This window comes from Prionailurus viverrinus, chromosome F1 (assembly GCF_022837055.1).
Source record: "Prionailurus viverrinus isolate Anna chromosome F1, UM_Priviv_1.0, whole genome shotgun sequence".
Classification (NCBI taxonomy): domain Eukaryota; kingdom Metazoa; phylum Chordata; class Mammalia; order Carnivora; family Felidae; genus Prionailurus; species Prionailurus viverrinus.
In genome coordinates this window covers 9,865,188-9,880,822 of record NC_062577.1, presented here as the reverse complement: position 1 = coordinate 9,880,822, position 15,635 = coordinate 9,865,188, and the positions used below count along the sequence as shown (strand labels likewise).

At 39.3% G+C, this 15,635-nt stretch overlaps 2 protein-coding genes across 8 annotated transcripts in view; one reads left to right on the top strand and one right to left on the bottom strand.

Moving 5' to 3' along the window:
• The window catches only part of FIRRM (FIGNL1 interacting regulator of recombination and mitosis), a 45,938-nt gene extending 34,603 nt beyond the window's left edge, over positions 1 to 11,335 (bottom strand). For 2 of the 5 annotated variants that reach the window (XM_047839786.1, XM_047839787.1), the window contains exons 1-7: positions 11,136 to 11,335; positions 8,536 to 8,575; positions 7,627 to 7,715; positions 5,501 to 5,605; positions 4,882 to 5,022; positions 3,296 to 3,461; positions 1,578 to 1,662 (exon numbers count right to left, since the gene is read on the bottom strand). In XM_047839786.1, the coding sequence (XP_047695742.1) occupies positions 1,578 to 1,662; positions 3,296 to 3,461; positions 4,882 to 5,022; positions 5,501 to 5,605; positions 7,627 to 7,715; positions 8,536 to 8,575; positions 11,136 to 11,246 (737 nt within the window). In that variant the 5' untranslated portion in view covers positions 11,247 to 11,335. Of the gene's footprint in view, positions 1 to 1,577; positions 1,663 to 3,295; positions 3,462 to 4,881; positions 5,023 to 5,500; positions 5,606 to 7,626; positions 7,716 to 8,535; positions 8,576 to 10,435; positions 10,506 to 10,824; positions 11,086 to 11,135 lie in introns of those variants that run through there. The other 3 variants (XM_047839789.1, XM_047839788.1, XM_047839790.1) reach the window with 3 other exon arrangements.
• On the top strand, positions 11,215 to 14,181 carry METTL18 (methyltransferase like 18). Of its 3 annotated transcripts, none has more exons than XM_047839805.1 (2): positions 11,215 to 11,381; positions 12,812 to 14,181. In XM_047839805.1, exon 2 carries the CDS (start codon positions 13,022 to 13,024, stop codon positions 14,126 to 14,128), a length of 1,107 nt encoding a protein of 368 aa, XP_047695761.1. In that variant the 5' UTR covers positions 11,215 to 11,381; positions 12,812 to 13,021; the 3' UTR covers positions 14,129 to 14,181. The 3 variants fall into 3 exon arrangements, with proteins under 3 accessions (XP_047695761.1, XP_047695759.1, XP_047695760.1); XM_047839803.1 differs by having other exon boundaries at positions 11,315 to 11,451; XM_047839804.1 differs by lacking the exon at positions 11,215 to 11,381 and adding an exon at positions 11,434 to 11,561.
• The last annotated feature ends 1,454 nt before the right edge of the window (positions 14,182 to 15,635 follow it).

Here is a 15,635-nt window from a genome sequence, read left to right as displayed (position 1 = left end):
AACATGTAAAAATCACAATGAATCATATATATATTAGACATGGCATAATTAAGATATGCTGATGCTACTTCTGAAGGTGTCATGTTAGCTTAGTAAGTGGCTATTTTTTTATTGCTCCTTATAAAATGTTAATTGAATTTAATGCTCCAGATATTCTGCTAGGCCCTGGGGATGGAGAAGTGAATGAAAACACAATCTCTGCCCTGCCTGCATGGAACTTCTGGTCTAGCACAAGAGAGAACATCACATAATTTTAAGAATAATTACAGTTGTGATAAATGCTGAGATAGAAAAGTCCAGGGTGCTACAATAGAGAGACCTGAAATAACTTATTCTCAGGGTGAGAATATCAAAGTTATCTTGAGGATGTAACGCTGAAGCTGCGAACTGAAAAGATAAGCAGGAGTCAGCTAGGTGTGGACTATGGGAGAGGAACATCCCAGGCAGAGGGAAAGAGCATGAGGAGGCCCCAGGATTGGAGAGTTTGGTATGTTTGAGGAAGTAAGAGCAGGGAGAGAGCAGCAGAGATGAGCTGGTGAAGAAGGCAGAGGCTGGAGAGGATGAAGTTGTATCTCTTAGTAAACTGGGATGAATTTTAAGCAGTAGAGTGACATGATCTAATTTACATTTTCAAAAGATCAGACTGAACACTGGCTAGCAAATTAACTGGAAGGGTCCAGGAGTAGAAAATATTTGATAATGATGATAATGTGGTATTTCATTAGGCACTTGCTACGTGCCATGCAGAGCTGTAAGCATTTCATATCGATACACTCAAATTAACTCTCACTATAAACCCACCAAGAAGGTGCTATTGTTATTACTCCCATTTTCATATAAGCAAACTAAGGCTCAGAGAAGTTAACCATCTTGTCCGAGTGCTCAGAAAGAGGAAGTGATTTCAGAATGGATTCAAACACATGCAGTATGGGCTCTGGGTTGGCACTTTTAACCACTGCACCTTTACTTGTTGGCAAATTAGTAACCTCCTGGTGGTGCAAGAGAAGTATCTAAGACCTAAAAATACTACACTGGCCTTTAATGTTTTATGCGTGTGTATAAAGTAGAGATTCTTAGCCATTTTACATCTCAAGTCTACCTCTTCCCACCCCCGAGAATCTGATGGGTACTCTCCCTGGTAACCCTTCGTAACACTCTAGCTAAAATTACTTTATAAGTGAAATTAAACTTCAACAACTCAAAGGCATATAACAAAGGGATTATATTTAGCTCTAATTATGACTATTTATCTAAGCCTGGAAACAAAACACTTGATGGGTTAAATTACGGTAGCAGTAGTCAAGTGGTTAAGGCCCATGGCCCATTATTTCAGAAGTACTAGTAACAAAGTCTAAATATTGTTTTAATTTTAGAAGTAGCACAGTGGAGAAGTCCAATTCGGTCTGGGAGCTACATGTACAATATGTGAATTACCAGACAGCAGCGTCAGTAAACATTATTTATACATACCCATACAAAAATGTTTTAAAATGCAATCTACAAAAACTTACAAAGAATTAAGAATTGGAATATAGAAAATACATTACAAAAAGTAAAAGCAAAGAAAAACAACTTACTTAATTATAAATTTCCAAGTATTAGCATGAAATGCATGGTCCATGCTGGAAATAACAGAGCAGATATCCAACAATGAATGAATAACTACAAAAAAAAAAAGATAACAGAACTCTTAGGACATTCAAATGTCATATGGGGTGAGTTTGCCCTATATTTAAACATATCTACTGAAGAATTTTGACATCTGTTAAATTAGGTAATGCAATTAGAAAAAAACTGATTCAGAATAATCATTAAAAAGTATCACACTTTTAATTTGTTTTTATAAATACAGAAAATTAATTTCTGACATTTACACCTACCTAAATAAAACTCAAATGTTCGGTGGAATAAAAGTTGTGCCCTGTTATGACAGAAATATTCTATAGATATTCTAATCCAAAATAACAAAATAAGCTGCAAAGGAAAGAACTCCCAACAGGGAAGAATGAAAGTAAATCTGCACAGTGTTTAAGGAAAGCTTCTGCTCTTCCATTTTATTTGTAAAAATGGCCAGTGACTTCCCCTTCTGTGTCCACACTCTTGGGCAGTTTCCTTCTACACTGATCCGGGGCTTAGCCACACGACTTGCTTTGTTCAACAGGACAATAACTATAAGGACAGCCAAGACTTAAAAAGTGCTTGCACACTGGGGCTTATTCTCTCTTGATGACCGAGCCTGGGCTGGTCTCCTGGACGATGTGCCACACAGGGCTGGCTCAGTGCTTCTGCCTCTGCCAAAAGCCAGATACGCGTGAGGTCACTGAGCACAAAAACACAAGTGAGACAGGTGCACCACGTGGAGCAGAGAAAGCTGTCCAAGCTGAACCCAGCCTAAACTGCTGACTCACAGAACCGTGAATAAATACACCAGTAGCTGTTTTAATCCACTAGATTTTGGGGTGGTCCGTTACAGACCAAGAGGTACTCCTGACATACTGCACAAAACCAACTTATCTCTTTATGCTGAAGCTATGTATGCAATTTTTGCCCTGATATTACTGTTTTTCAAACTCTGGGTGGTAGAATTATGAGGTAGCAATCAGCAATTCTTTAAAAATGAAACATGTGAAACAGGTTATTACTTTACGTATAATAAATGACCGTGCATACATACACATTTAGAAACATGTACATATATATGTAACTAGATGTGTTCTGGGAAGAAATGCAAACTTCATTTCCTACTGAGCTAATGCTTTAAACACTCTAAAAACTACTGCCTCAAAATCTAAATTATTTTACAAGGTATACAGTTGCACAACTTTCTTGGAAAAATCATGTATGGCGAACACGGACAATACACAAATCTATGTTAAGGCATCACATAGCAATTCTATAAGTTCTAAAAGTTAGAAGACTAAAAACTTCTCAGGTAGTGTTTAATTTTTTTTTTAATTTTTTTTTCCATGTTTTTATTTATTTTTGGCACAGAGAGAGATAGAGCATGAACGGGGGAGGGGCAGAGAGAGAGGGAGACACAGAATCGGAAACAGACTCCAGGCTCCGAGCCATCAGCCCAGAGCCTGACGCGGGGCTCGAACTCACGGACCGCGAGATCGTGACCTGGCTGAAGTCGGACGCTTAGCCGACTGCGCCACCCAGGCGCCCCATAATTTTTTTTATACATAATAAGATACCATGAATCATTCGAAACAACGTTGGATTCGGTAATCGAATGTATATGCAATTTGGTCAATATATGTCATATACTAAGTAGGAAGTTTTCTTCACTTACCTATCACCATATTCAAAATATCATCATTGTCATCTAATAAAGGGTCCATGCAAACCATATCCAGTAGTTCCATTAGCTGCTTTTGAAGAGAATAGGCCTCCTTGAAAAGAGCCTGGAGAAGGTCTGAAACTAGGTGTAAATGCCCAGAATAGACAGATTCGCTATCCTGATCACAAATAAAAATAAAAGAAACAGCAAATCATGAAAAGCTCAAGAGCCAAATTTACTTTAACTCATTTTATCAGAGCTCATAACTTTAGTGCTTTTTACTGAACCACGTATTTATTCATTAAACAAATGACCATTCATTATGAACAGTGTACTTCAAGAGATGCAGGCACACATAAAATAGGATTTTTTTTTAAACATTTATTCATTTTTGAGAGAGCGCGAGTGAGGGAGGGGCAGAGAGGGAGGGAGACACAGAATCCGAAGCAGGCTCTCGGCTCTGAGCTGTCAGCATAGAGTCTAACGCAGGGCTCCAACTCATGGATCGCGAGATCATGACCTGAGCTGAAGTCGGACGCTTAACCAACTGAACCACCCAGGTGCCCCTAAAATAGGATTTCTGACTTCTGAGACCTTGCAAACATAAAAAAAACTAAAAGGGAGATACACAACATTCGGTCAGGTGCAGACTTTTAGCCCTGTCACCAAAGAGAAGTGTTAGTTAAACTAGCGATTTTTATTCACCGGACCATACCAGTATCAAAACTGCCTGAGACCCACAAATTGTAGGCCAGCTTTGGTGCTTTAAAGCTGCCTCAGGAATGTAGAGATGGACTGAAAAAGGGCTGGTGTCCTTTCAGAGGCACCCAATCATTAAGGAATTCATCTCATCCACCAATGCCATGACAGAACAATTTCAGGATTCCTGTGATTCAACACAAATCCATCTCTCTTCTTTCTTTATAGTAAGGAAATAGAATAAAACAACAAACATAAAACCGCAAAAGTCCATTTTTAATCACTCCCTTGTAACCACTTATTTTGAAGCAAATATTTACATACGGGCATACTTCAGAAATATTGCAGGTTCAGTTCCAAACTACTGCAATAAAATGAGTTAAATAAAGTTTTTGGTTTCCCAGTGGATATAAAAATTATGTTTACACTACACTGTAGTCTATTAAGTGTGCAATAGCATTATGTCCAAAAAAACAATGTATGTACCTTAATCAAAAATTATTTATTGCTAAAAAATGCTAACCATCATCAGAGCTTTCAGCAAGTTATAATCACTAATCACAGATTACCATAACAAATATAATAATGAAAATGTTTGAAATATTGGAAAAATTACCAGAATGTGACACAGAGACACGAAACAAGCAAATGTTGGAAAAATGGCACCAACAGACTGGCTAAACATAGGGTTGTCACAAACCTCCAATTTGCAAAAATGCGCACTATTTGCAACGTGCAATAAAACAAAGTATGCCTGTTCGTGGTTCTTTGTTCTATGGAAAAGTTTATTCCAATAATATAGGCTAGTATGTAAAATCTTACATACAAACACTATTTTCTTCAGCCCTTTTGCCTGCGGATTCTAGGCCATTTAAAGTACACTTACACTCATTACTCACCTTACAATGTACAAATGTACTTTTGATTACATGTAGGACTGTGGAAGGAAGACTATGAATATTTTCTAGAATGACGGACTCCTGTGTGGCACAGATATGCTGAACACATCCTGTAAGAGCTGCTAAGAGCTGCACCATTGTCTGGAAATAAGGGAAGAGGTTTCATTCAGTTATGTTTTTGTGCACAAACATATAAAGGTATCAGATGATACGCTGGGTACTAGGGATAGAGCTGTGAACACAATGGACACTGTTCCTTCTTTCATTGAACTTCAATCTATCAGAACTACATTATCGCACAACTAGCTAGCCATTTGGTTAAAAAACAAAAGTTGGAATACTAACCCACACATCAAAGCATATGGTAGGTGTTCTCCATATACACTTGGAAATTACAGGTAGGGCATGCTATCTTGATTATTTGCTGTCTTATACTCAGCATGAAACTGTATTAAAAAATTCAAAATTTATTTTTTTGCATTCGTATCTTTAATTCTATAAGTTTAATTCCAGCACTGGACCACTACACAAAGGATATATCACTTAATTAATATCAGTACAAAAATTCTTACACTGTTTAAGCTCCTCCTCTATACCCTTTCTAATATATTTGACATACTTGTAAAATATTCCTTAGAGTGGTCTGGATTTCTAAATTATGGCTTGACAGTCCTCTGGCTTGACTGGTTAACTCGTACATCATGTCATCAAATAATTTCACAGTCTGTGAAAACAAAGCACATTATAAATAGGAGTAACAGAAAACACAAGAAAGGGAAAGACATATTTTTAAAGTGAAAAAAATGACAGGCAATTTTTCATTACTAACAGCCATGGGATATTATCTAGCTTAACAACTGCACTTATTAAAGTAAAAATATATGTTTTTATATGTATAAAGTATTCATATATTATCTCTCTAAAAAAGCCTCAGACAGAAATTTATTTGCTTTCCATTTCTGTGGTTTGAATCTATTTAATAACATCCATTAAAGGTAAGTGCTCCTCTACACAGTAAAAGTTGATGGTCTTAACCAATCAACACTCATATGGGTATTTACAAGGGTATTTTCTGCTAGTGATGATGAATTGGTGAACTACTTGTTCACTTGCATTCTAAGCAGTTCCTCCTTTTGAGCAACTCAAAATACCATTCCTGGGTTAGGGCTACAGTACGTGACCTCAGAACTAAGGTTTTTGGTCTGTGAGAAGTTAGCTATCCTAAGATCTTAATACTCAGATTTTTCTGAACAATTTAAATGGTCTAAACATTGCAAGAATAACAACACAATGTAATTAAAGAGGACGTTATTTCCCAAAGGCAAGTTAACACTCAACATCCTTATTTTAATCTATACAACAGCTGGATCTTTTTCTGGTGGCCAAGAACAAATTCTAAGAAACTTTTAGATAGAGAACAATCAAGTGAATATGAGTAACAGGAATTTTGATGATTATCTGCTTCAAAGGTAAATTTAGAAAACCATTCTAATAAGAGATAAGGTACCATTCAAAAAATGTTTAATTTTGGAACCAAAATACCTTTAATTTCCTAAGTTAAAAAAAAAGAAAATTGCCTGTGCTTTTCAAAGAAAAAGTACACTATATCTATATCTATATCTATAACTATATCTGTATCTAAAAGGTAATAATGTAGATGGTGAACTTAGTGTTTTCTCTTGGTTATTCTAAGCCTTCCTGAATAAAATTTGGCTCCATTTTTCTAGGCAATAAAATTTAACAATTACTAATAAACTCCACAGAGAAGATACTTAGCTAACTTCATCATTCATCCCCAAATTTTCACAGAATAGCTTTATTTTTTTTTATTTTGACCTGCACACAATAAAGCAGCTTCATTCATAATTGCCCAAAGTTGGAAGCACCCAAGATGACTTTTAATATGTGAATGAATAAACAAACCAAGGTACATGCAAGCAATGTAGGCTATCTTGCATTCTGTCGAACACAACTGCAATCTGGCCTCGTGATATTTTAGGAATATTCTCGTTTATTTCAGAGTAAGCGTGTTTCTGGAGCCTCAGATCAACATCCACTTTCTGGCCATCGGTCCTCAAGTTAAATTGTTGGCACCAGCTCCGCAATGTGTCCCAACATACTTTATTAACTGGAGGCAAACTGGTTGGCAAGGGAAGGATCGGTGTATTATAACAGCTATGTTTTGGTAAGACTTGAATTGTTCACTCATTTGAGGATGACAAACTTTATCGTTTGTCCCAGGCACCTCCATGCCAACTTCTGAGGTTGAAGAAACACTTGGCTCCATTTGATGTTCTTCCTTAGGTTCCTCATTAACTGGAACCAACGTGAGCACCACAGTTTCTCCCTCTAATGCCTCCTCAGATATATTCTGCTCGTTGTTTTCATAAATTGAGTATGCCATTTCCAGGAATACTCAGGGGAAGGCTTCACTGAATAGCTTTAAAATACAAGAGTGTTTAAAGTAGCTACAAATAATATAAATTCAATTAATGAAAGATTCAATTAATAAATTCAATTAATATAAATTCTATTTGAAAATAGAAGTTTTTAATCACCTAATGATCACACTAACACCATGTTCTCACATGAGATCTATTTCTTACTACCTTATTTGTATTTCAAATATGTGTGATACATTTGGAAAAATGGAGCCACAGTTAAGAATAAATTATCTAAAATTGAGGCTAGATATAAACAGCCTTTATAACATGTACATTGATTAAAATAATAATAGTACTATACCTTTGGCAACACTTGTGAGAAGAAAGTCTGTTCCAATGTCAGGTGGTTCATATGAGGTAAAAACATTTCCACGATAATTTTTAGAATTTCTATAAAGCGAAATAGCAACATATTTTGTAAGAAAAGTAAGTTGTATCAGCCAACAAAGATCACTGCTCCTTCCCCAAATCCAAGAATCTGTAAGTACCAGAACTTTGTACAGTTTCAAAATGCCACATTCTATGTAGAGAAACTATTAAGTAGCTGAAATAATAACACAAAAACAAAAACTCAAAAAAACAAAAAAACAACCCTGTATGTCCAGCCACTGAGGACCACTTAATGGATGTGCATACATCTATTGAATAGGATTTGGTATCTTTAAATTATTAAAAATAAATAAATAAAATTATTATTATACTCAGGATAAAAAGTAATTATTACTTTAAAAAATTAAACCCAACAGGCTACATAGATTGAAAATTATAAATATTCCACAACCAAGTGAAATGTAAATAAGCTAACTCAAAATATATGAGTAAACTGTGGAGTCTAGACTTTAATTCATCCCTTCTCCCAGCTAAATAAGTAAATAAGCCAACTAAGATTAAGAACAGAGATGAACATGAGAAAGTCACCCTGAAAGCAGACCGCAAATTATGTTTTATATAAGTCTGAACAGTTTAACAACTAACATTTAAAATTTACAACGTGCTTCTTACATGTGCATTATCAACAGATTTGGTATCCACCCAAAATAGAATTTAAATAATTTGAAGGAATTGGTCATTTTAAGTAACTGAAATTTAGAGGCTGGAGCACTACAAGAAGAAGACATTTAAAGGGAATATGAAACTGTTATTGAGATACATACGACTCAGACCTTAATGACATCAAGGTAAATCAAACAATTAAGATAATTTTACTTACGAATATGCTCGATCCAATCGTCAGAATGCTGATACATAGAGTAAAAAAATTAAGGAAGATACGAGTATCACAGTAATAGAATATTCACTACTAAGAATCAATCTAAAAAGTAGCCTTCTTGAAGTTTAAGCAATGATCAGTAAGAAATTGAAATTAGACTCAAACTGAAATTAGACTGGCTTAATTTTGCTTTTAAAAATGTAATGTTATTAGGTAAATAAACTACAATATAATGAATATATCCAAGGAAATATTTTCAAAATTGCTCAGGGATAAAACTGTCTTTTCCAAGTACGTGTAGTCGACATACCTTTGACAGATGAGGAACAATACGATACTAATCCATAGGCTTCTGGTTTCTAACACAGGAAAGAAATTTCTTCTCCTGAGCACCTCTCCAGCACTTTATTTGCACCTGTCTAAAGCCACTCAACATGTTCTACCTTCTTCTCATATTACTTGTGGACCTATCTTACCAACCTGATAAGTCTGAGATTCTTTTGCACACAGCAGATGCTTACAAATAAGTGACCAAAAATTACTCTATGTTCATTACAAAAGTTAACAATAATCGCATTATGAACTGTACACTTACAACCCTCAAGAATTGTTGGAAATGTTTTACTGCGTAATAATAATTAAAGAACATGTCATCAAAAAAAATGAATAAAGTATAATCCCATCACACTAATACAAGAATGGATTCTTCTGACACCTTACTTTGCATATATGGATTTTACCGCAGCAATCAAAATGAGGCATAACTCATTTTAAATCTTTCTTGCTTCAACGTTTGCTTTGAGTGATATAGAGCGAGCAGGGGAGGGACAGAGAGAGAGGGAGACAGAGAATCCAAGCAGGCACTGTGAGCGCAGAGCCAGAGGTGGAGTTCAAATGCAGAAACCACAAGATCATGACCCCAGCTGGAACCAAGAGTCAGATGCTCCACCGACTGAGCCACCCAGGCACCCCCTAACTCATTTTAGTTCAGTAGTGTTGGATTTGTTTTATGGAAAAATTTCAGTAAAGGTCCAAAAGGTTCTAGCCTCTCCCAAAATTAAACATAAGTTATGCTTACCTGGACATGCAAGTAAAGACTGGAAAATAAATGTAAAACGCAAAACATGAAAATAATTAGGTTTGGATGATGGGACTATAGATTAAAAACTTAACTTTCTTTTGTTGAAAAGTGTTAAAAACTGGGGCGCCTGGGTGGCTCAGTCGGTTGAGCATCCGACTTCGGCTCAGGTCATGATTTCACGGTCCATGAGTTCAAGCCCTGCATCAGGCTCTGTGCTGACAGCTCGGAGCCCGGAGCCTGCTTCAGATTCTGTGTCTCCCTCTCTCTCTGACCCTCCCCATTCATGCTATGTCTCTCTCTGTCTCAAAAATAAACAAACATTAAAAAAATTTTTTAATAAAAAAAAAAAGGAGTGTTGAAAACTGGGGGAAGAACAAATAGGTTTAGGTTCTTTTGAACATTAAGTTTGAGATGCAAAACCAAGTGGGAATGTTGACTTTCAATTACTGATGTCATCCATAAACCTGAGGGGGAAAAGAGGAGCCGTGTTCCTTATCTTTGTTCCCCCAAAGCATAACACCCTGGCGGGGTATGTGTTATGTGCCCAGATGTTCTGGGGTGGGAGGATGGCTATATTTCCCAAGTCAACATCCTTGAGGATGCCAATGCACAATGACTAAGAAAGATCTCTGGCACCTAAGTGGGATTTTGCCACTGCCTATGTGAATGACTTCTGCGTAACGGTAATACATTACATTTGGCTTTAGTTGTAAAAAATTATTTGAGACTCTCTAAAGTGAAGCCCCTTTTTTTCTTTTCAGTGTGGCTTTATGTTGAAGGTGAGCTCAAAGATGTTAAAAAAAAAAAAAAAAAGATTACCTTTCAACACGGAGGGATAGGATTCCAGGCGCCATTTACAACCGCAGGACGACTACAAAACAGTATGCACCTGCACAAGGGAGGCATTAACTAATTCGAACCCGGCAGATGAAAGCCAATTACAAAAGGAAGCAACTCCTAACCAGCAATAATGGAACAGAGTTCTGAGAAGAAGAGCAACATTTTTAATGACTGGAACTCTGCACCATGGCAGAACTACATCTTTTAATTCTCCTAATACTGGGAAAGGTATTCCGATGCCCCATCCATTCGAGAGACAGGTCAGAGTATCTACCTCTTAGGGAGTCAGCGCTCACCTTACAGCTCAGGTCTGAGCACTTGCCCTCCCCCCCCGCCCGCCCCCCGTTACCCCAAGTAAAGGTATTTACATTTAATTACACGTGACGAGCACAGAAAAACCCGAAGGCACAAACGCCCGGAAAAAAACCCGCCACATCCACTGCCAAAATCATCAGGTCCACTGCGAGCCCTTCCAGTGCCGGAGGGAGGCGTGCCTTCGGCCTGGGCAGCCCCGGTCCCCTGGGCTCCCCCTCCTTCACTCATCTCTCCAATTGACGAGGAAAGGAGAGGGTTCAGGCCGCAGGAACACAACACGGCCCGGCGGCGAACGTGACGAGGCCGGAGAAAGGCTGGAAGGGCTGCCCCACACCCCAGTCCAGGTGGAGGTGACAAAGGATATAAGAAGCCGGGGCAGGACAGACGGCAGTTCCCGGCGGCATAGCTCCTGCGACCAGCTACTTAACTCTTCCAGCCGGACGGCGCTCGCCGCGACCGCGCGTTCCTGCGACATCTTTCGCCCAGGAACACGCCTTCAAACCCGTCCCGCCAACGCCAGGACCGGAAACCGCCGCCGTCCCGGCGGGCCTTGCGAGCTCTCCGCCGGCACCAGGACCATAGAGAGGAGGCGGGTTGCTGCCGTTCCGCGGTGAGCTCGGGCCGCGCCCGGCCGGGAACAGAGCCGGGCTTGTCTGGCCCGCGGAGGACTCGACTCACAGGTGCCCGCTCTCGGTCCCCAGGGTCTGCGCCGCGAGCTGGGCCCTTCCTGGGCGGCGAGCGTTCTCAGGGCTGCGGTGCCGGAAACGTTGCACTGAGGCGCTTTGGGGAGGTGAGGGCGGAAGCCCCCAGATTTGCTCGCGTCTGTCCCCCGGGGGCGTGGAGACAGCGCACCTGCGGCCGGGGTGGCCGTGGGCCCTGCAGCCAGAAGTGAATCCAAGCCCCAGGGCGCGGTGGGGTCGAAACAGGCACCTTTTTACCCGCTTCGCGGGGCAGCCCGACTTTGTACATTTTGTGTTAAGGGGGACAGAGACCCCGCCTGCCGGAGTTGTGCAAATTGAAGCTGATGGTGTTTAAAGTACCGAGCGCGGTAGATACCCTGAGGGGGCTCAGTACATTGCTTCCACTTTCGAGGGGCCCCTCCGGTCAGTGCCCTTACTTTGTGTTTCTCTACCACCAAACGAATCTTTTTACTAAGTACTCCAAAATTCTCCTACTCCCGTATACCCAGGGCTGCTGGTTCTTGCTAAATGTTTGTAGGCGGGGGTCATTTGGGGGAATTGACACACACCAGAGCCTCCCTGTGCGTGTTCTTATAAAGGATGCTCATTTGCCAAAATCAGATCTTGAAGACCTGTTACTTGAAACAGTTACAGACTGAAGTGAAGAGATTCTGGCGGTTTAGGAGGTAAACATGTTTGGGCAAGGTCATGATTAAGTGGAAGACTCAATCAGGTGTGTCATTTCCTGCCCGAGAATTTTGGACTTTTTTTTTTTCCCCCTAGTTGTTGATCTGTTGTCCTTTAGTTTTTACAGTGTATTCTCTTCTCCATTTTTTGGACCCTGAAGGGTGTGTGTCTGTGTTTTCAAACCTTTTTAAATTTTTATTTATTTATTCATTCATTCATTCATTTATGAGAGAGACAGCATGCGAGCCGGGGAGGGGCAGAGAGAGAGGGAGACACAGAATCCGAAGTAGGCTTCAGGCTCCCAGCTGTCAGCACAAAGCCTCACACCGGGCTCGATGTCAGGCATGGTGAAATCATGACCTGAGCTGAAGTTGGATGCTTAACCACTGAGCCATCCAGGCACCCCTGTGTTTCCAAATCATTTTATCTCCCTCACCGTTCACAGCTTTTACTGCGAAAGCAGCTGTATGGTGGAGAGGGGGGCTGTTTAATGTTAAATTTTAGCGAAATATGGCATTTTACCTTTTCTTAGTCTTTTTGTTTGTTCATTTTAAAGTGAGCAAGCTCTATGTGTGGCTTGAACCCAAGACCCCGATGTCAAGAGTCACGTGCTCTATGGACTGAGCCAGCCAGGCACTCCTCACTTTACTTTTTAATTTTCTTTTTTCTGCAGACCTAATTCAAAAGAAGAGCAGAGACCTCTAAGAAGTCATTTGGAAACATCTCTAAATATTTGTAACTGTGTATAAGCAGCTAAAGAAAACTTAACCCACAGCAAAACTAATTGAATAATTGAGGCAGGTTTATGTATGTGTCATCAGTTCTATCCAGAAGCTGAAGAATCTTCCTTTGAATTTAAGGACTGTGTACATTTAGTGACAGAATGACTTTTCAATTTAATTTCACTATAGAAAACAATCTGGAAAATGAATTAACACCCGTTGGACATGGAGTTTTGGCCCTGGATTCCTCCAAAGAGTCTTTAGTCTCAGAAAGTAAAAAAGATAGGGACAAAAAATGTTCGACCGAACAGTTTGACTTGCCTCAGGACCATGTGTTGGAACATAAGCCAGTGGGAAATGCAGCTCCCTCTCAAGACACAGAGAACTCACTCAGCGCAGCTAACAGTTCAAGTAACTTAGAGCCATGTGAAAAACATCCCTGCGTGAGAGTTGCCAAAGAGCATGCTATGCCTGAAGATTTCAAGAAAGTGTTAGCAAATAAAGTCATAGAAAGGTTACCAGGTCTCCCCCATGTTAACGTATCGGTAGTGAAAACCGTCTCGTTGAGAGAGAACTGCCCTGGAGAAAACATAGTTTCGCAAAGTTGTTCTTCTCACTCTGATCTGATTACAGGTGTTTATGAAGGGGGCTTAAAAATCTGGGAATGTACCTTTGACCTGCTGGCTTATTGCAAAAAGGCCCAAGTGAAATTTGCTGGGAAAAAAGTATTGGATCTTGGCTGTGGAGCAGGGTTGCTGGGTATAAGTGCATTCAAGGGAGGGGCCAAAGAAATTCATTTTCAAGATTACAACAGTATGGTGATTGATGAAGTAACCTTACCTAATGTAGTGGCTAACTCTACCTTGGAAGAAGAAGGAAATGATGTCAGCGAACCAGATGTGAAAAGATGCAGGAAATCCAAAGTAGCACAAGAATTATGTAAATGCCGGTTCTTTTCAGGGGAGTGGTCTGAGTTTTGTCAGCTTGTACTAAGTAGTGAAGAATTCTTTGAAAAATATGATCTCATTCTTACCTCAGAAACCATTTACAACCCAGATTACTATGGTTCTTTGCACCAGACATTCCTCAGATTATTAGATAAAAACGGACGGGTGCTTTTGGCCAGCAAAGCACATTATTTTGGTGTAGGTGGAGGGATTCATCTCTTTCAGAAATTTGTAGAAGAAAGGAATGTATTTGAGACTAGAACACTCGAAATAATTGAAGAAGGACTAAAGAGACACCTAATTGAAATGACTTTTAAGTAACCCAGTTAATATCCACTGAGTGTCCTAAGTGAAATAAAGAGAATAATCAAAAACTTGTCTTGAATGTTTGATTTCTGCTTCGCTATTATTTTTTCTGAAAGTATATTTGTTTGCTTATCCAAGTAATATACCAGCAATCTACTAACTATAGTCACTAAGTGAGACAAGAAATAGTGTCCCGAGCATTTGATGAGATCTAGGAGGTTATTTCGTGGGAAACTTTTCTGTCCCCACCTTCATTCTATTTGACCTTTCTACCACCTTTCACGTTACATAAATTTGTTTTCAGAGGAAACTGACACTTCTTATTTCAAGTTTGAGTTTCTTCCCAGGCTTCATTAGTGTCTGTTTACATGAAGTGCCTGGTCAGATCACCATGCCCTTCATTCTAAGGGCATACATACACATCACCAAATGCTAGTGGACCTAAATATGAGACTAAAGGCCTTAGGTAACTAGGAAGAAGTTTTTGTTTTGTTTTATTTTTATATTCATTTATCTCATAACAATGCTGAGCAGTTGAATTCACACTAAGGTGGAGGAAATAAAGGGGAATCATGGTAGTATTAAAGTGACACAGAAAACAAACAAAAAAATTTTAAAAAGACAAAAGATCACAAGTTGATGACCAAAACTTTCACCTTAAGAAAACAGAAAAAGAAGGGGCGCCTGGGTGGCTTAGCCGGTTAATCGTCCGACTTCGTCTCACGGTTTGAGTTGGAGCCCTGCATCGGGCTCTGTGCTGTCAGCTTGGAGCCTGGAGCCTGTTTTGGATTCTGTGTCTCCGTCTGTCTCTGCCCCTCCCCCACTTGTTCTCTGTCTCTGTCTCTCAAAAACAAATGAATGCAAAAAAAATTTTTTTAAGAAAACAAAAAGAAGAGCAAACTAAACCCAACAGAGGCAGAAAGAAGGAACTAAAGATTAGAACAGAGATAAGTAGAGAATAGAAATACAATAGGAAAAAATCAACAAAGCCAAAAGTGGGGTCTTTGAAAAGATCAACACACCGGATAAATCTTTAGCTAGACCAATCAACAAAAAGAAGTCTCAAATTATTAAAATCCATGATGAAAAGGGGATATTACTAAGGACCTTATAGTAATAAAACATTTTTTAAAGAAATTACACAAGATCTCACTAAACGAAAAGACACTGTGCTCAGGGTTGGGAGACATACTATTGTTAATTCCCCAAATTGACCAATTCAATACAGTCCCTAACAAACCCTCACCACACACACTTACCAACTTTTGTTATCTCTTGTCTTTTTCTTGATAGCTACTCTAACATCCATGCATTTGAAGAGCATCGTACAACCTTAAAAGGCATAAAAACAAATATTGAAATATATTGAACTTAGAGGGGCACCTGGGTGGCTCAGTTGGTTAAGTGTCTGACTTTAGCACAGGTCAAGGTCAAGATCTCACAGTTCATGAGTTTGAGTGGCTCAGTTGGTTAAGTGTCTGACTTTAGCACAGGTCAAGGTCAAGATCTCACAGTTCGTGAG